The sequence below is a fragment of the Prionailurus bengalensis genome, chromosome C2, assembly GCF_016509475.1.
Source record: "Prionailurus bengalensis isolate Pbe53 chromosome C2, Fcat_Pben_1.1_paternal_pri, whole genome shotgun sequence".
Classification (NCBI taxonomy): Eukaryota; Metazoa; Chordata; class Mammalia; order Carnivora; family Felidae; genus Prionailurus; species Prionailurus bengalensis.
The window spans coordinates 157,403,115-157,430,601 of NC_057350.1; the positions used below are offsets into that span (position 1 = coordinate 157,403,115).

The 27,487-nt window shown below is 42.0% G+C and overlaps 1 protein-coding gene across 8 annotated transcripts in view; it reads left to right on the top strand.

Moving 5' to 3' along the window:
• Window positions 1-27,487, top strand: part of CNOT10 (CCR4-NOT transcription complex subunit 10) — a 72,263-nt gene that overhangs the window by 15,250 nt on the left and 29,526 nt on the right. For all 8 annotated transcript variants that reach the window (XM_043595846.1, XM_043595845.1, XM_043595847.1 and 5 more), the window contains exons 2-10: window positions 1,429-1,523; window positions 2,427-2,588; window positions 8,045-8,195; window positions 11,840-11,982; window positions 15,098-15,184; window positions 16,039-16,122; window positions 17,650-17,767; window positions 21,808-21,957; window positions 23,642-23,844. In XM_043595846.1, the coding sequence (XP_043451781.1) occupies window positions 1,429-1,523; window positions 2,427-2,588; window positions 8,045-8,195; window positions 11,840-11,982; window positions 15,098-15,184; window positions 16,039-16,122; window positions 17,650-17,767; window positions 21,808-21,957; window positions 23,642-23,844 (1,193 nt within the window). The remainder of the gene's footprint in view (window positions 1-1,428; window positions 1,524-2,426; window positions 2,589-8,044; window positions 8,196-11,839; window positions 11,983-15,097; window positions 15,185-16,038; window positions 16,123-17,649; window positions 17,768-21,807; window positions 21,958-23,641; window positions 23,845-27,487) is intronic.

A 27,487-nucleotide genomic window follows, 5' to 3' on the forward strand; every position in this document is an offset into this window, starting at 1 on the left:
TGAGGCTTAGTCGAGACAAGAAGAGCTGAGACCATGTGACCGCATCATGCAAAGTTGGGATCGATGATGCTTTCGTTAAAAAGTATTTTTTTGAAGCATTTGTCAGAGCAGTTAAGAGTAGTGAACTGGAGTAGTTTTAGACTTGATTTAGCAGAGATTTTTATGCTTATTTTGGAATTCTGTTTTCAAATAAAAAATTAATTTTGAAAATACAAAATTGTGGGGCAGGAATCATTAATCTTAGAGTGTATATGGATACTTGGGGCACCTGGGTGGCTCGGTGGGTTGAACGTCCAACTCTTGATTTCGACTCAGGTCATGATCCCAGGGTCATGGGATCAAGCCCCCTGCTGGGCTCAGCGCTCAGTGTGGATCCTGCTTGGGATTCTCTCTTTCTCTCTGCCCTCCTTTCCCACTTGCATCCTCTGTCAAAAATTAGGGGTGCCTGGGTGGCTCAGTCGGTTGAGTGTCCAACTTCGGCTCATGGTTCGTGGGTTCGAGTCCTGCATCGGCTTGCTGCTGTCCGTGCAGAGCCACTTCGGATCCTCCGTCCTCCTCTCTCTTAGCTCCTCCTCCCCCAAATAAACATTAAAAAATAAATTAATTAAAATTAAAATTTAATAAAATAGACTTCTGGGAAAAAAGATTGTATATAGATATTTAACCATGTTAAGGAAGCTTTAAGAAAAAGTTTCTTTTTAATGTTTATTTATTTTTGAGAGACAGCACAACCAGGGAAGAGGCAGAGAGAGACAGAGACACAGAATCTGAAGCAGGCTCCAGGCTCTGAGCGGTCAGCACAGAGCCCAATGCCGGGCTCAAACTCATGGACCACGAGATCATGACCTGAGCTGAAGTCGGACGCTTAACCGACTGAGCCACCCAGTCCCCCCCAAGGAAGCTTTTTAAATGTGTTAATGTTGGCTTTTGGATTTCTAAGCCTATGAAAGCATTCTTGGCCTGGAAATTAACTATGAGTTCTTAGCAACGTAGTTTTCTAATTGTTAAATGTTATTATATTCCAGCTGGATTGTAACCTTTTTGAAGGTATTGTGTATGCATTTATAATCTTCTTGTGTCTCCAGAGCCTGGCATAGTTTCTTGAATATGTGGGACTTTGGTATAGATTGCTCGGGGGCAGATCTAATATGTTTTGAGTGAATGCAACATTCTCAGTCCTGATGGACAGAGCTGTGATTCTTCCATACGTGGCGGTGGGTTTTCATTGGGCCAGACCATGGCTAAGGGAAAGGTTTCTTTCAGTGTCTGGAGGAGTGACTTCTAACTCCTTATAACACTGATAAGTCATGGTAATTGAGAGCGCCCTAACGATAGCAACTTCATTAGGAAGAAGACAGGAAGAAAACCAGGGGCACACTCACTGTACAACTTCATTTCTAAAGAACTGCAAAACTTGTGTGCTTGCAGATCAGGGAGCAGAGAAACATGAAGGGACGCGTCAGTCCTCTGGGATCACCGATCAAGAGAAGGAGTTGTCCACCAGTGCTTTCCAGGCTTTCACAGTGAGCAGCGGTTTCTTTGGCTTCCGTTTTTAGGATCTGTCGAATATGAATCTTTTCACAATGAATTTCTAAATTTGTAACTTTTGTTCTGTAATAACTCAAGAATTAAGTTTAGAGAGTAGGTTTTATTTAAATTTTTTAAACACTGGGAGTTTAAATATGGTAAAAGGAATGGGAGTAGTTCGAGCCATTCCCAAGTTTTTGTGTTTCATAAACGTGTTGACTCTTACAGTGTTATTTTTTTTTCAGTCTTTTAAACTTAGATTTGTAATTATATGGGTCAGTCTTTTCAGTTCACTTCTTTGTTCGGTGCTCTTTCTTGCATGTTCTTTAAAATGGAACCCCAGAAGTTTCTTGTCAAAACTTTAACTTTTCTGATGTTAAACGATATGAAAGAAAACCTTATTTGACTATCAGGTTACATACATGTAAGCAGAAGAATTTGATACTTGGGTATTCAGAGCATATTTATTAGAAATTAAATCATATTACCTTTCTTGGGCTAGCCTCAGCTGTTATACCGTGCTAGCAATATATACCTATATACGTGTGTGTGTGTGTGTGTGTGTGTGATGTGGTTTTATACATGTACATAGGTATATGATACACTTACGTGTCTATGTATGACTTATACACATACTGGTGTTAGAGTGTGAGTCTTGAGAAATAAATATCTGTAATTTCTAGCTTTATTGAGATATAATTGACATATACCAGTTTCTTAATTGACATGAATATTGTTTCATTCAGTGACTTTAATTAGTATACTTGGGGAATTAGATCTGTCTTTTTAAAGTTTTCCAAATAGAGACGAATGAAACGTATTTGGAAATGAATGTCTTAGTTTTAAAGGTAATAGGTAATTTTGTCTGTGTGTGTGTTTTTTTTGTTGGTTTGTTTTAGGCTGGAAATTATGATGCCTGTCTGCAACACCTTGCCTGCCTACAAGAAGTGAACAAAGATGATTATAAAATAATTTTGAATACAGCAGTGGCTGAGTTTTTTAAAAGTAACCAAATGACAACAGACAGTTTGAGACAAACACTTAACCAACTGAAGAATCAGGTGATACACAAATGAATTTAGCTATAAAAATGTTGTGATATTCTCTGAATTGTGAAGTAAAAATACTTAAGGAAAATTAATATGACTTGTCTGTTATTGGCAGCACAACTTCTAATGTGTCTAAAACAACTTGCATTAGTTTTATTTGTATAAAATTATTATTCCAGGAAATGAAACGTATGTTGTGTAATTTTATTTTCTAATTTGAACAGAATAGACTAACCTACAAATTTGAATGAGCTTTGGAATTTTGAAGGAAAATTAAAGTGGAAATCTATGAAGAAGCTTAGCTGCTGAGATTATCTTTCTTGTGACTGCAAAGATCTGATGATAATAATGTGAGATTGTTTTAGCATTTTGGATCAGGAGATGTTAATTGATTAAACAGAAGATATCCTGATTTATATATGGTTTGGTGCCTGCCTCGGTCATCGGTCGTAACAGCAACATCTCTCCCATCACAGGGTTAGAGCTTTGGTAGTCAAGAGGGCCAACGAAGATGACGATGATGGTAGGATCGGGTAGCAGACATTTGTTGCCTACTGTGTAATAGGGCCCTGCTGAGAACTGTGCATGCAGCATCTCACTCTTTCCAGCAGTCCTATAAAGCAGCCACTACGAGGTTTCTCATTTTACAGATGGGAAAGCTGAGGTACAGATAGCTGGTGTAAATTGTCCAAAGACACAAAGCTCTTAAACGAAAACAGCTCCATGAACCCAGTCTCCTTTGACTCTAGGGCCTGTGCCTCTGAACTGCTTCAAGGTCTTGAGACCTTTTTGAGCCCCTGTCCTGTGTTCCTGGGTACCATTATGCAGTAGAGTATCACCCTAAAATGTGACCTAGTTAGAAATAAGTGACCCCTCCAGATTCTTTGTAATTTTGGGGGGGAGTAAAGATACTCTACAGTATCACCCTATGCATGGTATTGTTAGAAATAAATAACCCGTTCAGGCTCTTTCTGATTACAGGAGTGAAGTAATTTACTGGCTGGATCAATCTTGATCTCAGGGTTGGGAGTTTAAGCCTCATGTTGGGCGTAGAGATAACTTAAAAAAAAAAAAAAAAAGAGGGGCGCCTGGGTGGCGCAGTCGGTTAAGCGTCCGACTTCAGCCAGGTCACGATCTCGCGGTCCGTGAGTTCCAGCCCCGCGTCGGGCTCTGGGCTGATGGCTCGGAGCCTGGAGCCTGTTTCCGATTCTGTGTCTCCCTCTCTCTTTGACCCTCCCCCGTTCATGCTCTGTCTCTCTCTGTCCCAAAAATAAATAAATAAACATTGAAAAAAAAAGAAAGAAAAATGGCCAATATTTATCAAACTCTCACGTGATTCCAAATTCCATATTAAATGCGTTTTATGTTTTATCTCCTATAGTTCTCATATTCAACCCTTGAGATAGGTCCTTGTAATTGCAGTTGTAAAACTGGGGTTCAGAGAGCCTAATGATTTTAATCTATGTGGCCAGGAAAAGTAGGACCAAGATTCAAACCAGACCTTCAGGCTTTTTTTTGTTTGTTTTTTAAGTAAACTGTACATGTGGGATTCAAACTTACAATCCAAGGTCAAGTGTTGCATGCTCTAAGGACTGAGCCATCCAAGCACCCCCAGACCTTCTGACTCTTTTTATTTTTAACACTTTTTAAAATTACTTTATTTATTTTGAGAGAGAGAGAGAGAGAGCAAGCAAGCTGGGGAGGGGCAGAGAGACTGGGGGACAGAGAGTCCCAAGTGGGCTCTGTACTGACAGCAGCTAGCCCGATATGTGACTTGAACTGACAAACCGTGAGATCGTGACCTGAGCCGAAGTCAGCCGCTTAACCAACTGAGCTGCCCAGGCACCCTGAGTTTTTCTTATAGATTGTAAGTGATCTCTACACCCAATGTGAAGTTCGAACTCACAACCCTGAGATCAGGAGTCTCATGCTCTACCAACGAAGCCAGCCAGGTGCCCCAAAATCTTTTTTATTTTTTTATTCCTTTAATTTTTTAAAAAAATGTTTGTTTATTTTTGAGAGAGAGGCAGAAAGAGAGGGACACAGAATTCCAAGCAGGCTCCATATTGTCAGTGCAGAACCTGACCTGGGGCTCAGACTCACGAACCTTGAGATCATGACCTGAGTTGAAATCAAGAATCAGATGCTTAACTGACGAGCAATCCAGATGCACTGCCCAAAACCTTTTTTTTTTTTCTTAATTTTTTAATGTTCTTGTTTATTTTTGAGACAGAGAGAGAGCATGAGCAGGGTAGAAGCAGAGAGAGAGGGAGATGCAGAATCTGAAGCAGGTTCCAGGCTCTGAGCTGTCAGCACAGAGCACGATGTGGGGCTTGAACTCACAGACTGTGAGATCATGACCTGAGCCGAAGTCGGAAGCCCAACCAGCTGAGCCACCCAGGTGCCCTTGCCCAAAACCTTTTTAGAATAAGAAAGAGACTCTTGCAAGCTTCCTGTTAAGCCAAGAAAACTGCTTTTTAAAATCCTTTCACCAGCCTTTTTTTTTTAATGTTTATTTATTTATTTTGAGAGAGAGAGACAGATATGAGAGAGAATCCCAAGCAGGCTCCGCCCTGTCAGGGCAGAGCCCTATGCAGGGCTCATCCCAGGAACCATGAGATCATGACCTAAGCCAAAATCAAGAATCAGAGGTTGTTTTTTTTTTTTTTTTTTTTTTTTTTTTTAATTTTTTTTTCAACATTTATTTATTTTGGGGACAGAGAGAGACAGAGCATGAACGGGGGAGGGGCAGAGAGAGAGGGAGATACAGAATCGGAGACAGGCTCCAGGCTCTGAGCCATCAGCCCAGAGCCTGACGCGGGGCTCGAACTCACGGGCCGCGAGATCGTGACCTGGCTGAAGTCCGACGCTTAACCAACTGCGCCACCCAGGCACCCCTGTTTTTCTTTTTTTTTAAACAATGATCCACCTTTTTGTTTTTTATTTTTTTTTTTAATGTTTGAGGGACAGAGCTTGAGTGGGGGAGGGGAAGAGAGAGAGGGAGACTCAGAATCTGAAGCAGACTCCAGGCTCTAAGCTGTCAGCACAGAGCCCGACATGAAACTTGAAGTCACGAACCATGAGATCATGACCTGAGCTGAAGTCAAACGCTTAACCAACTGAGCCAACCAGGCACCCTTCACCAGCCTTGATTCTTAATAAGGCTGGTTCAGTAATATTCCTCATGCAATCCACTGTCTTGTGTTTCCTAGAAGTGTTTATACCCGTGTCTCCTAACTTTTCTCTAAATCATACTTCTGTTCAAGGTCCTATGCCCTGGGCATATTTACATACATACCTTTTCTTTTTTTAAAAATTTTTTTTTTTTTTCAACGTTTATTTATTTTTGGGACAGAGAGAGACAGAGCATGAACGGGGGAGGGGCAGAGAGAGAGGGAGACACAGAATTGGAAACAGGCTCCAGGCTCTGAGCCATCAGCCCAGAGCCTGACGCGGGGCTCGAACTCACGGACCGCGAGATCGTGACCTGGCTGAAGTCGGACGCTTAACCGACTGCGCCACCCAGGCGCCCCTACATACATACCTTTTCAACCCATTCCACTTCTGTTATGCTTTATCTCATTTAACGAATAGTTTTTGTTTTGGCTAGAGCCAAACAAGTTCATGTTTTCCGTGAATCACAGAAAGTGTGGCGGTTATATATGTCATAAGTTCAATCCTTTTTGAATCCAAAATTCCTTAATTTGTCCAAAACCCTCCTTTCTGGCTAAGAATTAACCCTTTCTTAGCTCATTCTCTCTGCATTACATTACTACCAAGAAGTATTGTCTTTCTCTGGAAATTGAGTTTTCTCTACAGAGACTATTTTTAATCATTGGAAGATAGTGACTTGGTAAGTGAAGATTATACAGAAGCTCCAAATTCACTGAGATGCACGTGCTGTTGGTCAGAGGACCAGTTGGTAACATTTGCACCTCCCTGTCAGGCTTACGCGTTATGACTGAAGTCTGCAGATGTCTGATTACAGATCACTATGTGTCCTGAAACTTCTGGTACCTTGTCATTAGCAAAACGTTAAGTTCATCATGTATATCAAAGTTCCACTGCTTAATGTAGGGGAACGTCAGTCTTAGAATTAATTACTTAACATTGCTCGGTAACTTATTCCAATCTTCATAGTGACAAAGAAAGATTAGTTTTAATACTAATTCCAGCTTTGGGTATTACATGAAAGTACAGAATGGCTATGAAACTTTATTAAAATTTGCAAGCCTACTGCAATAACTTAGGGAGGGGATAAGCAGGTAGTCATTAGCTTTAAAACGCAGAGTGTGGGGGCCCCTGGGTGGCTCAGTCAGTTAAGCATCTGAGCCCCACATCGGGCTGTGCACTGACAGAGCAGAGTCTGCTTTGGATTCTCTCTTTCTCTCTCTGTCCCTCCCCAACTTGTGCTTTCTCACTCTTAAAATAAATAAACTTATAAAAAGAAATTTAAAAAATAATACAATGCAAACTTATTTTTTTTTCTTCTGGTATCAGATGTAGATGTTAGTGTTTTTAGTAAAGCCATCAATAGCCTATTTTTGTTGTTTATTTAAAGATTCTATTTTTTTAAGAGCTCCTGGGTGGCTCAAGTCAGTTACGTGTCTAGCTCTTGATTTTGGCTTAGGTCATGTCACGACTTCATGGTTCGTGGGATTGAGACCTGCATCCATCTCTGTGCTGACAGTGCAGATCCTGATTGGGATTCTCTTTCTCTCTCTGCCCATTCCCCGCTTGTGCTTGTTTGTGTGTGCATGTGCTGTCTCTCAAACGTGAGAAAAAAATTTCAAATAAAATAAAAAATCTGCTTTCTTTAAGTTATGGGAACAAAACCTGAACGTAAGAGGAAATTCAGAAAATATACTTCCTAGCTATAAGGCCTTGGGCAAGATAGTTAAGCTTTTTGTGCTGGTCTTCTTATTTATAAAATGGGAATGATAATGTCTATGTTCTTGAGGTATTGTAAAGATTAAATGAGATATTCTCTGGAAAATGTTTACTGTAGCAGGTCTGGCCCATAGTTAAGTAGTTAGCTGTTTGTTAATGTTTAAGTTTTAGTTTAGTTTTTACAAAATGGAATCAAGCTTATGTATACATAGTGAGTGCGTAACATAGTGCACATGGGAAAGATTGTTTTGAGTTTTGCTCGCTCCCAAGGAGGCTACAAAGTGGGGAACCAGTTCAAAAGCCATGTTGGCAGTTGAGACGTTCTTCACAGTGCCAAGGAACAGACTTGCCTTGCCTTGTCTACATAAAGTCCCATGAAAATGTTTTACTTAATGGAATTTTATTATTAATAAAGTAATTTTTAGTAAGAATAATTAAAATCTGGAAGTTCTGTTGAAAATGTGGAAAAATCCAGAGTGAGAAATGTTGGCCTGTGTTCCCGTTTACTCGCATAGCTTCTTTCATTTCTGTTTATTTCTTACTGTTTTGAGAACATATCCTGGCTGACTGTTTCCTAGGTCCACTCAGCTGTCGAAGAAATGGATGGCTTAGACGACGTGGAGAACAGCATGTTGTATTACAATCAGGCAGTCTTTCTGTATCATCTGCGGCAGTACTCAGAGGCCATAGCAGTTGGTGAAAAGCTCTACCAGTTCATAGAACCTTTTGGTATGTTCTCTCAAGTCCAGAACTTCCCTGTCATACTCAGAGGGGGCTCTGGTAGTTTCTTACCCAGTCAAATCAAGGAATCACATGCCTCTATTTAAAGAAAGAAGGAGGGGCGCCTGGGTGGCTCAGTCGGTTGGGCGGCCGACTTCGGCTCAGGTCGTGATCTCGCGTGATCTTGCGTGAGGTCGGGCCCCGCGTCGGGCTCTGGGCTGAGGGCTCAGAGCCTGGAGCCTGTTTCACATTCTGTGTCTCCCTGTCTCTCTGACCTTCCCCCATTCATGCTCTGTCTCTCTCTGTCTCTAAAATGAATAAACATTAAAAAAAAAAAAATTAATTAAAAAAAGATAAAGAAGGAAAAAGGCTGTGTCCAGGTTTAGCCACTAAAGATAAAAAAGGTAAGAATGACATTGCTTTTAGATGAACCCAGGTTTTCTTCTCCCATTTCCTCCCCACTCCTACCCCTCGATTTTTGCAAATTGTGATCAGAAATGAGGTTGCTAATTGGAAAGACTTCGTGCTTTTTGTTTTTTTCTTTGCTGTGTGAACACAGCTTCGTGTACCTGATCCGTTCTTTATTGAGCGGTGTGTGAAGAGTGGGGATGTTAGCGGACAGCCTGGTATCTTCCTGTCTGTTGCCCCCCTGACAGTTTCGTGGGTAATCCGTGGAGTAGATAGTACAGACTCTGTTTTGGTGTCGCGATTATCTTGCAGTTACTAGCCTTGAGTAAGCGTAGTAAGAAAGGTACGGGCAAGGGAAAAAAGAGGGAGCAAACAAGGCAGCGAAGCCAGATCCAGGAGGTGGTTGTTAGAGAGGGCTGTTTGTTTCCAGCCCACAAGCAGTCAGATTTCAATGTGACCATGTTTTTGTCTTTTTCTTCAGGTTACTTTCTTTTAAATTCAAAACACTAATGCCAGTTCTTGATTTATAAACACCTGATTGCTAATGTGGTTCCCGCAGGATAAGAAGCAGAGTGTGGTGGCTCCTCTGTGGGGCTTTGGGAAGAGTTACAGGGTCCCCTTTTGCTGTCAGCTGGTTGAGTGGCTGTTTCCTGTGGCTCCAGGGAGGCATTTTCAAGGTGCTCCTCTCTTCCTCCGTCCTGAGGGCATGGTGGCTGGACAGATTGGGCAGGAGAGATGCCCGTGCTGAAGATGGTATAAACAGCGGCCAGTTCCTTTTTCTGTAAAGCTGGAAATCAGAATTATACCTCCAGGATGACACAGATGGATTTTTCTTTTTAAATTTATTTTTGGAGAGAGTGCGCACACATATGAACTGGGGAGGAACAGAGAGAGAGGGAGAGAGAGAGAAAAATCTCAAACAGGCTCTGTGCTGTCAGCTCAGAGCCCAGCTCGGGGCTTGATCTCACATACTGTGAGATCATGCCTGACCTGAGCCAAAATCAAGAGTGGGACTCTCGACCAACTAAGCCACCCAGACGCCCCCTCAGATGTATTTTTCTCTAAAGCTTTTTTTTTTTTTTTTTTTAAGTAATCTCTACACCTGATGTGGGGCTTGAACATGTGACCCCAAAATCAGGAGTCGCACACTGCACTGACCTTGCCAGCCAGGCACCCCTACGAAGCTGGTTGTTAGAATTTCGGGAACCGTTCATGAAATCTTGTTCCTCTGTACGGTGGCCAAGTGGAATAAAGCCACCGAGGCAGAATTCAGATCCATTTTTCTTCTTTCTTTGAAAATTGTTATTGTTATTTTTAAAAACTTTGCTGCTTGGTTCTTCACACAGCATGTATTTATTGAACATACATGGTGGACCCAAACTGTTCCGGGTTCTGAAGATAATGTAGTGACTGAAACAGAGAGCCTTTACTCTCGTTAAGCTTATATTCTAACGCGCGAGAGAGCGACACAGTAAGTTTGTATTGTGAGGTAGCCAAATGCCATGAAGAAAAGCTAAAATCGGTAAGAGGATAGAGCTGGACTGGGAACGCTGTTTTTAGGTGAGGCAATCGAGGAAGGCCTGGGGTAAGACAGCATTTGAAAAGAGACCTGAGTGAGGAGAGGAGGTGAGCCCCATGACTCTTGAGGGGAAGGCATTCCAGCCAGAGGTGATACTGTGTACAGAGCATCTGAGATGAGCTTGAGTTTGCCGAGTGAGAGAAACAGCAGGTCGTTGACCTGGAGCCAGGTGGGGAGAACAGTAGCAGGTGACGTCAGAGGCAGCAGGGTAAGGAACAGGTGAAGTCCTGTGGCCTGGCCTGGGTAAGGACTTAATGTTTTCGTTGTTTTTTTAAATTTTTTTTTAATGTTTTTATTTTTGAGAGTGACAGAGTGTGAGTGGGGGAGGGGCAGAGAGAGAGGGAGACACAGAATCCGAAGCGGGCTCCAGGCACAGAGCCCGATGTGGGTCTCCACATCACGGATCATGAGATCACGACCTGAGCTAAAGTCGGACGCTTAACCGACTGAGCCACCCAGGTGCCCCAAGGACTTAGTGTTTTAAGAGTAGTGGTGGGATGGGTGCCCGGTTGGCTTAGTCAATTGAGTGTCCAACTCTTGGTTTAGGCTCAGGTCGTGATCCCAGGGTCCTGGAATCGAGCCCTGCATTAGGCTCTCTGCTGACAGTGCTCGCGCTTTCTCTCTCTCTCTCTCTCTCTCTGTCTCTCTCTCTCTCTCTCTCTCTCTCTCTCTCAAAATAAATAAACTTAAAAAGAGTGGTGTGAAACCCGTAGAGATATATGACCTTTGTGCATCAACCATGTTGATTCTAGTTTTCAATTGATTCCACTCCGGCTGCTCTGTAAGAACAAGAATGGAATCGGGAAGACTTGTTAAAAGGCTCTTAAGGGCTTTTAAATTTTTCTGGTCTTGATTTTGGCATCCTTTTTTAGATCTTATTTTTCCTTTTATCTTCTCTTTTGAAAGGAAAAGAAAATAGTATTATGACATGCCAGGTTACCCTTTCTCTCTTCATTGGGCCCTTCTTCCTTTGAAGTCCTTGTTAGAGTTGGAAGGAACCTCAAGAGATCACCTGGTTCACTCCCCTGCCTTCAAGCAGGTGAAGTATTCACCCCATTTTACAGGTCAGCCAGCTGAGGTGTAAAAATTAGCTCGCTGATATATAGAGGTAACATATCCAGTAAGTAGCTGAGCAGGTACAGGAATTGAGGTTTCCTTCTACCTGAAGTGATTCTCCTCATTTGGTGTGTTGGTAGATATTTTGCCAAAGAAGGATCAGCTGGTAGAAACCCAGCGACGGGAGGCCTTCAGATGGAGAATACTGCAATCGCATTGTTGGTATTGCAGGTTGCTTCCCTTCATGGCTCTGGGGGATGAGCACACATTTAAATAAAGAGACTTAGGGGGTGCCCGGGTGGCTCAGTCAGTCAAGTGCCTGACTTTGGCTCAGGTTATGATCTCACGGTTCATGAGTTTGACCCCTGGTCTGAGAGCACCGAGCCCACTTTGGATACTCTGTCTCCTTCTCTCTCTGCCCCTTTCCCACACATGTCCGCCCGCCCTCTCTCTCATTCTCTCTGAAACATAAATAAACATTTAAAAACAAAAAACAAAACAAAAATAAAGATTTAGGCTTTGCTCTTTAGGAATCTGGGGAGAGGAGTGGTCAGAAATGTTTGCTTTACTTTGGATTGTAACTTTTCTTTTCTTGTTTTTTTTCCCCCAGAAGAAAAATTTGCCCAAGCAGTGTGTTTTTTGCTTGTAGACCTATATATATTAACCTATCAAGCTGAGAAAGCTTTGCATCTTCTTGCTGTCCTAGAAAAAATGATTTCACAGGGTAACAATAACAAAAATGGGAAGAATGAGGTGAGTGTTGTAAGGTGATCAGATTAAAATTTATGGTTATTAAATATTTTAACAGCTTTATTGAAATGTAACTCATTATACAGGATGGTGGCTATCATTAATAATACTGTATAACATATTTGAAAGTTGATAAGAGAGTAGATATTCAAAGTCCTCAGCACAAGAAAGAGACCTTTGTAATTGTACAGTCTAGTGATGGATGTTTTAACTAGACTTATTTTTTTTTCCTTGCAATGTTATTTATTTTTGAGAGACAGAGAGTGTGAGCAGGGGTGGGACAGAGAGAGAAGGAGACACAGTATCTGAAGCAGGTTCCAGGCTCTGAGCTGTCAGCACAGAGCCTAACGCGGGGCTCGAACTTGTGAACCTTGAGATCATGACCTGAGCTGAAGTCAGACACTTAACTGACTGAGCCACGCAGGCGCCCCTAGCTAGACTTCTTTATTTCACACTTGATACAGATATCTCATTGTTATGTTGTAGACCTAAAACATAATGTTACATGTCAATTATACCTCAAAAAAATCTTTTTTGTTACAGCTTATTTTGTTGTTGTTTATGAAAATTTTTTTAATAAATGAAAATCAAAAGAATTATGCCTACCCTCAGGTGGCCCACAGGCTACGTAGGGAGAGACAGATGAGTTAAATTTTTTATTAATGAGGGCAGTCTGGCTGGCTCAGTTGGTAGAGTGTGTGGCTCATGGTCTCAGGATCATGAATTTGAGCTCCACATTGGGCATGGAGCCTATTTAACTAAAAAAAAATTTTTTTTGATTAATGACCTAAAAAAAAGCAAAGGTAAATATAATTCGCATCCACAAAATTTACCTTTTTAAAGTGTATAATTCAGTGGTTTTTAGTATCCTTACTGAGTTGTACAAGCATCACCACTGTGTACATTTTCATCACCCCAAAAAGGAACCCCGTACCCGGTTAGCACTTTTTCTTTTCCCCTTCCCCCAGCCCCTGGCAACCACAAATCTTTTTTTTTTTTTTTAAGTTTATTTATTTTGCAAAAAAGAGGAAGCGGGGAGGGGCAGAGAGAGAGAGCGAGAGAGAGAGAATCCAAGCAGGCTCTGTGCTGCCAGAGGGGAGCATGATGCAGGGCTCAAATTCCTGAACTATGAGATGGTGACCGGAGCCAAAACCAAGAGTCAGACACTTAACCGACTGAGCCACCCAGGTGCCCCTGATGTACTTTCTATTTTTGTGAATTTGGACTATCCTGGCCATTTCATATAAATGCAGTCATATAATATGTGGCCTTTTGTGATTGGTTTCTTTCACTTAGTTTGATACTTTCAAAGTTGACCAGGTTGTAGCATGTATATTTCTTTGCTTTTTATGGCCAGATCATACTCCATTGTATCAATTTGCCACAGTTTTTATCCATCAGATGATGGTCATCTGGGTTGTTTTCCACATTTGGTGATATAAATGATGCTACTGTGAACATTTGTGTACAAGTTTTTGTGGCGGCATGTTTTCATTTCTCTTGGGTACATGTCCAAGAGTGGAATTGCTGGATTGTATGGTAATTCTGTGTTTAATCTTAGGAGGAACTGCCAGCCTGTTGTACAGAGGCTGAAAATGTCACACAATTTTACATTCCTACCAGAGTCTTGTGAGGGTCTCAGTATGTTAGCATCTTGGCATGTGTGAGATACTAATTTTACAGAAAGTAAAGATTAGAATTAAGACAATAGAAACCCCAAAGCTGGATAAACAGGCAGCTTTCACTAGAAAATATTTCATCATGAAAGTTCTTTAGAAAGAATGCACATTTATGACATATTCTGATAAGGGACTTGGTAGGAATACTTCAGGGGCGCCTGGGTGGCTGAGTTGGTTAAGCATCCGACTTTGGCTTGGGTCATGATCTCACGGTTTGTAGGTTTGAGCCCTGCGTCGGGCTCTGTGTTGACAGGTTGGAGCCTGGAGCCCGCTTTGGATTCCGTCTCCCTCTCTCTCTCTGCCTCTGCCCCGCTCGCACGCGCGCTCTCTCTCTCAAAAATAAATAAACGTTGGGGCGCCTGGGTGGCGCAGTCGGTTAAGCCTCCGACTTCAGCCAGGTCACGATCTCACGGTCTGTGAGTTCGAGCCCCGCGTCGGGCTCTGGGCTGATGGCTCAGAGCCTGGAGCCTGTTTCCGATTCTGTGTCTCCCTCTCTCTCTGCCCCTCCCCTGTTCATGCTCTGTCTCTCTCTGTCCCAAAAATAAATAAACTTTGAAAAAAAAAAAATTAAAAAAAAATAAATAAACGTTAAAAAAATACTGAAAAAAAAAAGAATTTGGTTAAATCATCTTAGCATTATTCCTAAACACTGTGTGGTAAAATACTTTGTTTTTATATTCAGTACTGATAAGAGTTGAGAAAATGCAGTTCTGTTCAACAGATGCTTGTGTCCTCTACTAGCTATTAAAGTGACAAAAATGAAAACGTTTTCGCTTTTCCAGGAACTCCAGTGTGTGGGAGGAGAAAGCTGGGGAGCATCTGTCCAGGGGCTGGGAGGAAGGTGGGGAAGGAAGTTTGGATGTTTGATTTAGGCCTTGAAGGATTTGGTTTGAGTAGACAGAAGCAGCAGGCTGGAGCAGGGTAACCGTCGTGGCAGAGAAAACCGCACAGAGGTGAGAGTGGATATTGGAGGAATTTCCAGCAACCTCAAATGCATAGTATACCTGAAAAGTCAGTGGAGATCAGGAGACAAGATTGGCAACTCAAATAATGGGTCTCATTGTGAAGGCTTTTGAACACTGCTAGGAATCTAGGGTATGATGTTGCCAGTGTTTATACCAGAGAAAATTTTTAAGAAGGGAACGACATGGTCTGTTCTGGGTTCCAGAAGGATAACCTCAAGTTTTGCTTGAGTAATATCTGTGCTTTTTAAACCTGGCTATCATTATGCTCAGTGCAAGCTTCTCAAAAGTAGAGTTTCCTTAAGAAAAAAAAAAAAAAAGTTGCCTATTACTCCAGACTATTACACCTGAATGTCTGGATTCTGAAGTTTGGAAATGCTCTCTAAGTGATTCAGATTAGCATGCTTGGAAATCACTGATTCAAATTATGGCAAAAAAGAATTTAATTTCCGTTAACTCTGTTTCACCACCCTACAGACTGGTAACAACACCAACAAAGACGGATCTAATCACAAAGCTGAAAGTGGAGCCCTAATAGAAGCTGCAAAATCAAAGATACATCAGGTAGGGTAAATTCTGAGAGAGGGCATATATCATGTGTAGTTACTAATAGTTAGGAATGATGAAGAATATGGAAGATCATTGAAAGCAGTAAATGTTTCGAGGCCTGTATGTTTTTTTGGCTTTGGAGTATTATAATTTAAAAGCATGTTCATCCTTCTAAATACATTTGCCTAAGATGATCGTGCAGTATCGTTTCTTTTAATTCCTTGATAAAAGATTGAGAGAAATGGCCTGGGTGCATAGCATGGTAAAATCAGTTTGTAGACTATTAAAGTTCATTCTTAATTAGCTGTGGGCACGTAAGAACTGGTAGGAATTACAGGAGTGCTGTATCACTGTACTGTGTACCTGAAAGTAATACAACACTGATTTTTAATGTTTATTTTTTGAGAGAGACAGAGCAGGAGCAGGGGAGGGGCACAGAGAGGGGGAGACACAGAATCCAAAGCAGGCCCCAGGCTCCGAGCTGTCCGCACAGAGCCTGATGCAGGGTTCGAACTTGCAAACTGTGAGATCATGACCTGAGCCGAAGTCGGACGCCCAACCGACTAAGCCACCCAGGTGCCCCCAAAATAAAGTAACTTTTAAAAAATAAAAGAATTGTTAGGAGTTTTGCTTGGAATTTGGGTATAAGTTTTATTCTACCATTACCATGTGTTTTTGTTTTTTAGAATGTCTTCTGAGAGTACAGTGAAAATAGATTCTTTAAGATCATTTAAAATTTGCTTTTGCAAGTAACTGGTGTAACTGTGTTGTAAACAGGTTGGGATGAATTTCCTTAACTAGAAAGTAAAGCTACGTCACCCTGTGTAAATCTACCATTGTTCTTACATACTAGCGTTTTCTTTTAATAGTATAAAGTAAGAGCTTATATCCAAATGAAGTCCCTGAAAGCATGCAAAAGGGAAATCAAGTCGGTCATGAACACAGCTGGAAATGTAAGTTTCTTCTTGACTTTTCTTTCTTTTTTCTTTTTTTCAATTTGCCAGTTTTAAGTAATTTATTTTAGTCTTAATAAGTGTATATCTACCAGTAGATAAGAACCTTGACATGGAGTTGTGCAGTAGTGATCATACCTTGTCTCTAATTTAATACGGTGCTTTTCTCATGTAAAATTGCAGCTTGCATTTTCCCTTCGTATGCAGCCCTCAGAACCACCATTTTAAATAGCTGTCTAGCATTCTGGGAGTTGTTTATCATAATTCACGCAAACATTTACTATTAGATACCTCAGGATTTTTTTAGTTTACACTCAAACCACTTACTAAAGATGAACGGTTCGGTTGTAGCCCAAACCTGCCCCTTCCAAACGGTCTTTGGCCTGACCTTCACTTTGACTAATGCCAGAGTACTTGAGACACAGTGCTCCTTCCGTCCACTCCACTGATACATGATTTTTAGGACTATGGAGGGAAAAAACAGAATTGTACACATTCTCGATGCTTTCAGGAATGGTGTTAATTTTAAGTATGAAGTCATAAGGAGATACGGTTTGTAGTAGGAATACTTCAGGTAAATTGACCCTAGAAATCCCAGGCAGGACCCAGATTGTCACCGGGTCACTGCTCAGGTGATTTTTGAGGAGAACAAATGGTAGCCCAGGTCTGAGGTGTAGCCTGGAGGCCGAGGGGGGAAGGCCTAACTAGCCGGCCACCGGGCCAACCGTTACCAAACCTGTTTTGAGGTAAAAGGCATGATTTCTGCCTTAGTGGATGCCATAGTCCTAGGGGAGAGAGAAACGAGAAGAGAAGCAGTGACACTGCAGACTAGCAGTAATACCTAAATCAGGAGGGGGCACTGCTGCCTGGAACGAGCCTGGAAGCCCTTGTTTCCTCGGCGACCAGGAGGCAGCAGAGTGTGAGCAAGGACTTGGAAAGCCTGCAGCTAAGCTAGAGTGAGGCGGGAGGAGGCCAGGATGCCTGAGGTCCTCCTGGCTGCGTGTGCGCTCTGCAGATGTGGGCATGCTTGTGCGCCTGCCACCCCAGGGGCTTCCAGAGAAGTGAGGCTCCGCGTGCCTCCCAAAATGTGATCTTTGCCACGGCAAGACTCACTCTCGAAAATAGGCGGTTCCTCCATCCACAGAATGACACTTTTTTAGATCCCTCTTTGGAAAAGCATTTGATGATTTGTATCCTAAAAAATAAGGGAGACCGTCGGTCTCTGTAATAGTCATTGAAACGAAAGGCCTAGTTAGTGCTGTTAAGTTGGCTTCCAGTTAGTGGTGTAATAGATATACATATATGGTGTATGGATTTTTTAAGGCAACTCTGAATTGAGTTTATGAGGTGCTTTCTGATAGGTTTCTTTTTTGGGGTTGTGAGAGCAATGGAAAATTTTGGAGCTATAGTTTTTTGTGAGCATGACTTAAATTACGCTCTTGAATACATACCAGTATAGTGGTACAATTGTGACCTCACATTACACATGTGAAGACAGAGTATAAACAGTTTATATTTTCTTTACAGTCTGCCCCCTCTCTGTTTCTTAAAAGCAATTTTGAGTACTTAAGAGGCAATTATCGAAAAGCTGTGAAGCTGTTAAATAGTTCAAACATTGCTGAGCATCCAGGATTCATGAAAACAGGTAAAAGAAAATTATGAAATTCTAGTACGCTATTTTATTTCTGGCTCTCTGTCTTTTGTTGTCTCCTGTACTTCTCTTCAGTGTGATTTTTTATAATTTTTTATTTTTATTTTATTACTATTTTTTATCTTAGACCATGAGTGTGAGTAGGGGAGGGATAGAGAAAGAGACAGTCTTAAGTAGGCTCCATACTCCGCCTGGAGCCGACGCGGGGCTCGATCCCACAACCCCTGGAATCATGACCTGAGCGGAAATCAAGAGTCGGACATTCAACCGACCGAGCCACCCAGGTGCCTCGAGCGTCCATCTCGCTACCCCCCCCCCACCTCTTTCTAAAAATAAAAATAAAAATGCAAAGAAGAGGCGCCTGGATGGCTCAGTCGGTTAAGTGCCCAGCTTTGGCTCAAGATCCTAATCTCATGGTTCGTGAGTTCAAGCCCCACGTCAGACTTTGTGCTGACGGCTTGGGTCCTGGATCCTGCTTTAGATTCTATGTCTCCCTCTCTCTCTGCCCTTCCCCCTGCTCATGCTCTGTCTCCCTCTCTGTGAAAAAAATGAATAAACATGAAAAAAAGTTTTTTTTTTAATGCAAAGGATGAGTGAGTTTTATGATACATTTTGTTTTAGATTCTGTTCAGATTTGAGCACAGACGGCATATGCGAACATGCTCGACCCCTGTTGCCCTTTTAGCTCTTCTGTTTGGTGGGGCGGCAAAAGACGAAGAAAAGCGGTTTGCTCCATTATGATGTTCTTGGATATTCCGTTTATTCTGAGTACGCTTTTTTTTTTTTTTTTAACTTTTGTGTTGGTTTATTTTTTGAGAGAGAGAGCAAGTCTGGGAGGGGCAGAGAGAAAGGGACAGAGAAATTCCAAGCAGGCTCCGTGCTGCCAGCACAGAGCCCAACATGGGGCTCAAACTTGAGAAGCGTGAGATCGTGACCTGAGCCAAAGTTGAGAGTTGGACGCTTAACTGACTGAGCCACCCAGCCGCCCCTGAGTACCCATTTTTAATTCTGCTAAATTTTCATTTTTGCTGTTTTTATTGCCAAAATTTCCCCTCAGAAGCCCATAACACCCAAACACTGAAATGATCTTTCAGACTAAAAATTCAATATGCTTGAGAAAATTTTGTTTAGGATTGCCTTGATGTAGATTTCAGAATTGATATTGTCAGGCTCTGGAGTGGAGTGCGGAGCAGGGCATGTGGTTGACTGGTGAATGGTTAAGATTATGTAATAGGAAAGGTTTTTATACAGCAGTTTTATTTTTTGGTATTTTTCTTTTCTCTTTTTAATTTACATCCAAGTTAGTTAACATATAGTGCCAACAATGATTTCAGGAGTAGATTCCTTAGTGCCCCTGACCCATTTACCCCACCCCCCCTCCAGTAACCCTCTGTTTGTTCTGTATATTTAAGAGTCTCTTCTGTTTTGTCCCCCTCCCTGGTTTTAGATTATTTTTGTTTCCCTTTCCTTATGTTCATCTGTTTTGTCTCTTAAAAGTCTTCATACGAGTGAAGTCATAGGATATTTGTCTTTCTCTGACTAATTTCACTTAGCGTAATACCCTCCGGTTCCATCCACGTAGTTGCAAGTGGCAAGATTTCATTCTTTTTGATTGCTGAGTATTGATATTTTTCATAGTTATTAATTTCAAAATTGTTCATTTTCTTCTCACATGTGAAATTTAGGTTTTGCTGCTGACAAAATATGCTCATGAGAGATTTGGGAATAGAATGTTTCTTAAAGTGTTCACAGTGCTACTATCAGAGGCACTCTCCTTTAAACATTTTAGCGTATTTCCTACTGTCTTTTTTCCTAAACCTAGTTTTTGTCTTTTTAAAATATCCTTGCTTAATTTTAAAATGTCAGAAGAAAACCTTTAGATTTTAGTATTAAGTATTGAATATCCTGATTATTAATTTTCTGTGTCTAGTCTGGCATTTATATCATTGAGGAAAAGATGGACTGTCAATGAGTTGTTTTGGAGCATTTGGGAAGCAATTTAGAAGAGGAATCCTGAAGCTTGGATTGCTTTCATTACACCAAAACAAACCCCAGAGAAATGAAGGATTAAAATGTAAAAATTATAAAAGCAGCTAAAACAACAATAACTTGAGTATTTTAATTTTGTGGTAGGGAAGACTTGATCAAACCAAGAAGCATAGAGTTTAGAAAAGGTGACTAGAGGCGCCTGGGTGGCTCAGTCACTTAAACATCTGACTCTTGATTTCATCTCAGGTCATGATCTTGTGGTGAGATGGAGCCCCAAGGTGAGCTCCGTACTGGGCTTGGAGCCTGCTTCAGGTTCTCTCTTTCTCGGGGCGCCTGGGGGGCTCAGTCTGTTGAGCGGCCGACTTTGGCTCAGGCCATGATCTCACCATCTGCGTTCGAGCCCCGTGTCAGGCTCTGTGCTGACAGCTCAGAGCCTGGAGCCTGCTTCGGATTCTGTCTCCCTCTCTCTCCATCCCTCCCCTGCTCGTGCCTCTGTCTCTCACTCTCTCTCAAAAGAAAATAAACATTAAAAAAAATATATTAAAAAAAAAAAAAGATTCTCTCTCTCCCTCTGCCCTTCTCCCACTCACACACTCTGTCTTTAAAGATAAGTAAAAATTTTAAAAAGATGACTAAATTTAACCACGTAAAAACATGAAGCATTAAAAACATAACACACACGGACGCCTGGGTGGCTCAGTCGGTTAAGCGTCCGACTTCAGCTCAGGTCATGATCTCGCGGTCCATGAGTTCAAGCCCCGCGTCGGGCTCTGTGCTGAGAGCTCAGAGCCTGGAGCCTGTTTCGGATTTTGTGTCTCCCTCTCTCTGACCCTCCCCCGTTCATGCTCTGTCTCTCTCTGTCTCCAAAATAAATAAACGTTAAAAAAATTAAAAAAAAAAAAAAAAACCATACACACACACACACACACACACACACACACACACACACACACACTGAACCAGGTCACAAGACAGATGACCCAATGACATTATGGGTAATATTTGAAACAGACGTGACCCAAGTTTTCTGTAGCATACTAACAGGTAACCAGTAGGAACAATGTCTGTAACCAAGTGAAAAAGTGGAAAGAACATAAAGAAGCAGAATACAGGACACAAATGCCTAACAAGCATGAGGAGAAAGACGCTCAGCCATAGTAATACATTTTTTTAAGTGTTTATTTTGGCAGAGTGCGTGGGTGTGGACATGCAGGTGCCAGCAGAAGAGGGAGAGCGAGAGAGAATCCCAAGCAGGCTCACACTCTCAGCACAAACCCAGCGTGGGGCTTGATCCCACAACCTGGGATCATGACCTGAGCTCAGATCAAGAGTTGGACACTTAACCGGCCGAGCCATAGTGATGTGTAAAGACATAGGAACTAAAAACAGCGGAGGGGCCCCTGGGTGGCTGGGTTGGACATCCCACTCTGGGCTTCAGTTCAGGTCACCGTCTCTCAATCGTGGGATCGAGCGGAGCTCGGAGCCTGCTTTGGATTCTCTCCCTCTACGCCTCTTCCCTGCTTGTGCGTGCATGTGCGCAGACATGCATGCACTTTCTCAAAATAAATTTAAAAAATAAATGAACAGCAGAGACTTAAAGTTTAACAAGCAAAAGCAGGATTTTATGTGTTCTGTTTCATGTATTCTTGCTATTCATTGAATACATTTCTGTTTTAAATGTTTCCACATATACTTTGTTCTTTCCAGTTTCTACATAGTATGTTGTTGTGTGCATGTAATGCACATGATGTTACTAATACATATTTTTTGTCCTTTGCGTTATTGTGTCATTTGCCTATAATTATTAAAAGTTGAATCGGAAATGAAGACTAAACAGGCTAACAAAATTGATGTGCACAGTTGGTTTATCACCTGTAAGAAAAGATTTTGAAAGGAAAGGAGCTTACAAAATTTTCAGATGTTTCTTAAATTTCAAATGCCTCGTGAACTTTTCTGTAGGGCCTAGCGGATGTGATTGCGTGGCTGACGCTTGTGTGGCATGTATCAACAGTAAAACTTGTGGACAAATTTATCTGTGTTCTCAGGTGAATGCTTGAGATGCATGTTCTGGAATAATCTTGGTTGTATCCATTTTGCCATGAGCAAGCACAATTTGGGAATTTTCTACTTTAAAAAGGCCCTCCAGGAGAACGACAATGTTTGTGCACAGCTCAGTGCAGGCAGCACTGATCCAGGTGAGCTTATTGCTGGAAGACAGTTCGTATTTGACCGCCTGAGGAGGGCATGACACTAGAGAGCAGCTGAGCACTGAGGCACGTATACAATTGTCAGATCACTCTATTTATACCTGAAACTAATATAACACCGTACCTGGTGTACACTGGAATTTAAAAAATGATAATTTTTTTAAAGAAAAAATAAAAATAAATAGGTAGATGAGAGATCAAGTGGTCCAAATGTATGCCTCATGTGCCTACCTAAAATTAACATTGACCCTTCTCAACAGGTTTGACTCTGGGGATTATTAGTAGATATTGCTACTTCAAATAACAAGATGGTAGGAGTAATTATCAAGGAAACCTAAATTACGTTCACTTTTTCATGGATACAGAGATGAGTAATCACGTATGATAACGTGATAAAGCAAAATAGATGGTGAGAGTTCTCAACTGCTAAGCTGGGTTTTTTTGTTTTGGTTTTTGTTTTAAGTAAGCTCTGCATTCAGTGTGGTGCTTGAACTTGTGACCCAGAGATAGAGAGTCCCGTGCTTTACCAACTGAGGCAGCCAGGCCCTCCTAACCTAGTTTTATTATAGGTTATTTCCAAGGTTTCACATGTGCGGTTATTGGTAGTATCTAACAATCTTTTTGAGCAAATTCCTGAGGTCTTTTATTTAATATCCATACCATACGAATCCTTCACCTGGAATGCTTAAGACCAAGCAGTTATTTACCTTATTGAAATATAAAACTAATTGATGAAAAATGTATCCAAAATTGTAAGTAGTCTATTTATTATAGACTGAAACTTTGAAAAAGTTAGCAAAGCATAGTCTTTGTAGGTATAGTGTATTAATTTTTATGTTCATAGAAAAGTTGCTAAATCCCCCTCACATTAGCTGCATGTTTCTGGGTAAGAAAGCACATGACAATAAAATGGTTAACCAAACTGAAAGTTTAAAAAAAATGAAAAAAGTGGAATCAGGCCTGAGTGACTGATTAAGTCGGTTAAGCGTCCGACTTCGGCTCACGTCATGATCTCGGTTCATGGTTTGAGCCCTGAATTGGGCTCCGTGCTGACAGTATGGAGCCAGCTTGGGATTTTCTCCCTCTTTCCTTTTCTTTCTTTCTTTCTTTCTTTCCTTCTTTCTTTCCTTTCTTTCTTTTCTTTTCTTTTCTTTTCATTTCTTCTCTTCTCTTTTCTTTTCTTCTCTTTCTTTTTCTTTCTTTTCTTTTTCTTTTCTTTTTCTTTTCTTTTCTTTTCTTTTCTTTTCTTTTCTTTTCTTTCTTTTCTTTCTTTTCTTTCTTTTCTTTCTTTTCTCTCTTTCTCTCACTCTGCCCCTGCCCCTACCCCACTCACACTTTTCACACTTTGTCTCTCTGAAAAATAAAATAAAAAACTGCAATCTTCTAAGAAGGTGGAAAAGGTACAGAGGAGTCCGTGGGTCCTGTCTCTTTTCTTTGCCTTTCTGGAAGATTGCTGTCTGGCTGCACCAGCACAGGCAACTGAAATGACTCTGGAGAATATTTGTGGGGTTGAGGGGGACGATCACCACTGGGAGAGAGCTGTTACAGCTTCACAGTGGGGTCACTGATATTACACGAGGTAGCATTCAAGTACTTCGTGGGATAAATGTTTTGAGTGTGACTGCTTTTTTTCACCTGATGCGTTTTTTCTTAACCTAATTTGTATCACTAGGCAAAAAGTTTTCAGGAAGACCCATGTGTACATTACTAACCAACAAGAGGTACGAGTTGCTATATAACTGTGGAATTCAGCTTCTTCACATCGGAAGACCACTTGCCGCCTTTGAGTGTCTGATTGAAGCTGTTCAGGTTTATCACGCAAATCCCCGCCTCTGGCTACGGCTGGCCGAATGCTGCATTGCTGCCAACAAGGGGGTGAGTGCCCCTTGGGCATCGTTTTGAACCGTCCCCCAACTCGTTGCATAGAAAGCAGCAAACGCCGGGAGACATCCGAGACCTCGTTCCCTTTCTAAGTCTCAGGGAACGTACGTAGTCCGTCCTTTAACAGCTGGACAAAAGATTTCGTTTCCGAGAGTCGTTTGTTGACCTTCTGCTTCTTGAAGCATCGCAGCCTCTATCGGCTGTCATATTAAAGAGGTGGAGTCGTTGAGAGGGTCGTATCTGGTGGGACGGTGGTCCGCTGGCTGCTGGGGGCGGGGGCCGTGTCGTCTGAGGGCGTGAGAATGGCACCTGCACAGGTGGGTAGAAAAGGGCTGGCGGTAACCCCGTGAGTGCGACGCCGCTTTCCTTTTGATCCGGTAAACGGACTGTCGGACTGCCTCTCCCACAGGAGGGTCCCCCGTGACTGTGCGAAAGAGGCCGCTTTACGTGGGTGTCCTTGCCTAGATTCTCTGCACGTGGTGGTTGCTGGAAGCCTTGGGAATCTGGAGTGGGGAGCGGTCAGCAGGGGGCGGGGGCAAGACCGCTTGGATGAGAATCGCCAGACGCCTGTAAGACCCGTTCCCCCCCCCCCCCCCCCCCCGGCCCTTGCCGTGCTCCTTGGCTGTGTGGAGACTGGGTGGCCTGGCACCTGAGGTGTGCCTGCCATCGGTGACCCGAGATGCGTCTGCTGCCCTCGCCCCTTCCTGAGGAACTGCTGCCAAAGCCCGCGTGGGAAGGATGTTTGCCTGGCGGCTCTCACACGTGGTATTTAAGTGGCTGATGATCTGTATCCCCCTGGGGAAAGAGAAGCCTGCCGTCCTCGAAGGGCTTTAAGGATTTATTGGATTGTAATTTGCCTTTTGAAAGACAACTTTCTTATTGGAGCATTCTTTTTTTTTTTTTTTTTAATTTTTAAAATGTTTTTATTTGTTTCGTTGTGAGAGAGAGAGAGAGAGAGAGAGAGCTAGCAAGGTAGGGGCAGAGAGAGAGGGAGACAGAGGCTCTGAAGCGGGCTCTGCACTGACAGCACAGGGCCTGACGTGGGACTTGAACTCACGAACAGTGAGACCAGGACCTGAGCCGAAGTCGGACACTCAACTCACTGAGCCACTCAGGCGCCGCTCTTATTTGGTAATTCTTAAATTAATTGACAAATTATTCTAGGCAGAATGTGTACTTCTGAAAACAAAAATCTCTAGGAATGGTTTATTCTCTTTAATCCATTCATGAATTTAAGTATTGGAGGCCTCTCATTTGCACAGTTATTGGAAACCAGGGAATTACATCAACCAGGGAGTAGAGAAATACAGTAAGGCTTAATATTTTCTTTTACAATTACTTATTTTTAGGGGCACCTGCGTGGCTTAGTCGGTTCAGCTTCCGACTTGGGCTTGGGCCATGATCTCACAGTTGGTGAGCCGCTGTCGGGCTCTGTGCTGACAGCTCAGAACCAGGAGCCTACTTTGGATTCTGTGTCTCCTTCGCTCTCTGCCTCTGCCCCACTCTCTCTCTCTCTAAAAAATAAACATTAAAAAGAATAAATTAAAACAATAAAGGTGTTATTTTTAGAAGTAGTACTTTTCGGACTGTCTTCATTCTGTGGATTTTATTATGAAGTCACACCCCATTCTGCAAAGTTCTAAATCTCTAATTTTAAAAAAATGGTGGAGATGACTTAATTGCCATAATTTGGTGGATGTCAGAGTATTCAGTTTGTGCTACAAATAGGAAATATGCCAAAAATAATTATCTGTCTGTGTGCTCTCTCTTCCTTCTAAAAGGATGCTGAAGTGCCCTAAAAGACAGTTAAGACAACCCCCAAACACTCTCCAATAAAACCAGAGAGTAAAATCCCAAAAGCAGAAATTATAAACTCTAAATAAAATTCCATAAAATGTATTGAGTTGGGATAGAAGGAATGCTGAAGAAAGCAGTTTGTACCTTCAGAAATAAATTCATCTTTTAATAAAAAGAACAACTTGGGGCACCTGGGTGGCTCAGTGAGTTGAGTGTCCAACTCTTGATTTGGGCTCAGGTCACAATCTCAGGATCATGGGATCTTAAGTGGAGCCTGCTTAAGATTCTCTCTCCCCCCAATGGCCCTCTCTCTCTCTCTAAAATAAAAGTTAAGAAAAAATATCTTTTTTAAAAAGAGCCAACTTAATTGTTAAATTGGTGATGCTGAGGAGATCATTTATGTCCTGTTTATCTGACGGACATTGCTTCAGACTGCTTTTGGCAGAGGTAGGGCTTACGCTTACCTGGATGGGTGTAATATATGAGAGAAGATGCGCTAATTTAAAAAAAAAACACAGACTTTACTATAGGGAGAGTATGGAACCAATTTAAGAGAAGGCTGTTAAGGGGTGCCTGGGTGGCTCTGTTGGTTGAGCATCCGACTTCAGCTCAGGTCATGATCTCGCAGTTCGTGGGTTGAAGCCCCACGTCAGGCTCTGTGCTGACAGCTCAGAGCCAGGAGCCTGCCTCGGATTCTGCGTCTCCCTCTCTCTCTGCCCCTCCCCCACTCATGCTCGCTCGCTCGCGCTCTCTCTCTCTCAAAGATAAACATTAACAAAAATTAAAGAAAAAGAAAGAAAGTTTATTATTGTGGATTTTTAGTTCCCTTCGGTCTTTGTTTTCATCTGTTGCACCTCCGCATCTTCCTTGCGTGATCTTGTGTGACCTTACGGATCAGGAAGGAACGTATGGATGAATCATAAATTTATCGCCACGAATAGGAAAAGAAGTCAGAATGGGAGTGCCTTCCAAGAATGGTTCAGAATATCCACTTTTTGTTATTTTTCATTGATCTTGCTTGGCTGCCCCCTCGACACAAAATTTCCAGTCAGAGCAGTTTTGTTGTATTTTTTAAGCACTGTGTAATATTTTCTTTTTAAAATGAATATACAGTGAATCCCTGTTTTATCAGAAGTCATGGCTGGAAGTACAACTATAGTAAAGTTCCAGTAGGAGCAGTGAGTAACGGTACAGAAACGTGCTTAGAGAAGGACTGTTTGCAGGGCAGAGTTTAGCTCTGCGAGTTCACGTGGGTCGGCTCCAGTTTATTCCTGCACGTGAGAGCTGCGTGACTTTATAAAATGACGGGTGGGATTCCACCTGCAGGCAACCCAGAGACCTCGAATGACGGGAAGGTAAATGCCGCTGGCACATTAAGTTCTCGTAGTGAGGTGATGCTGCTGTGTTCGTGAGACATCCCAACACTGTGTGTGTGTAGGTAGCTTTTACTGTTGTCGGTCTAATGTTTACAGGGTTTTAGAATTTCGATTTTCTAGAAGGAAAGAATTGTGCCCGTGTAAATGTTAACATGTAGCTTGTCCCAGTTTATATGTTGTTAAAATTTAATTAATGCTTTCAATTAAGAACGACACGCTGGGTTCTAGGAAGCAGAGTTGCTTCCCTTTCTGAGTCTTTGTGGCTCTCCTGTTTCCTTACTCTGATGCAGCATGGTGTCCGGGGTGTAGGATATTCTAACTAGATCGTTCTAAATAAATGCTTAAGTCGTTCTTGAATTGCCTTTTTTCCTTAGAATTACCTCAGACTTCATATTAAAATATAGCATATATGACAGACTTCCCGCTTCATGTACTAATTAACCATCCTTTTCTTCAGTACTGAA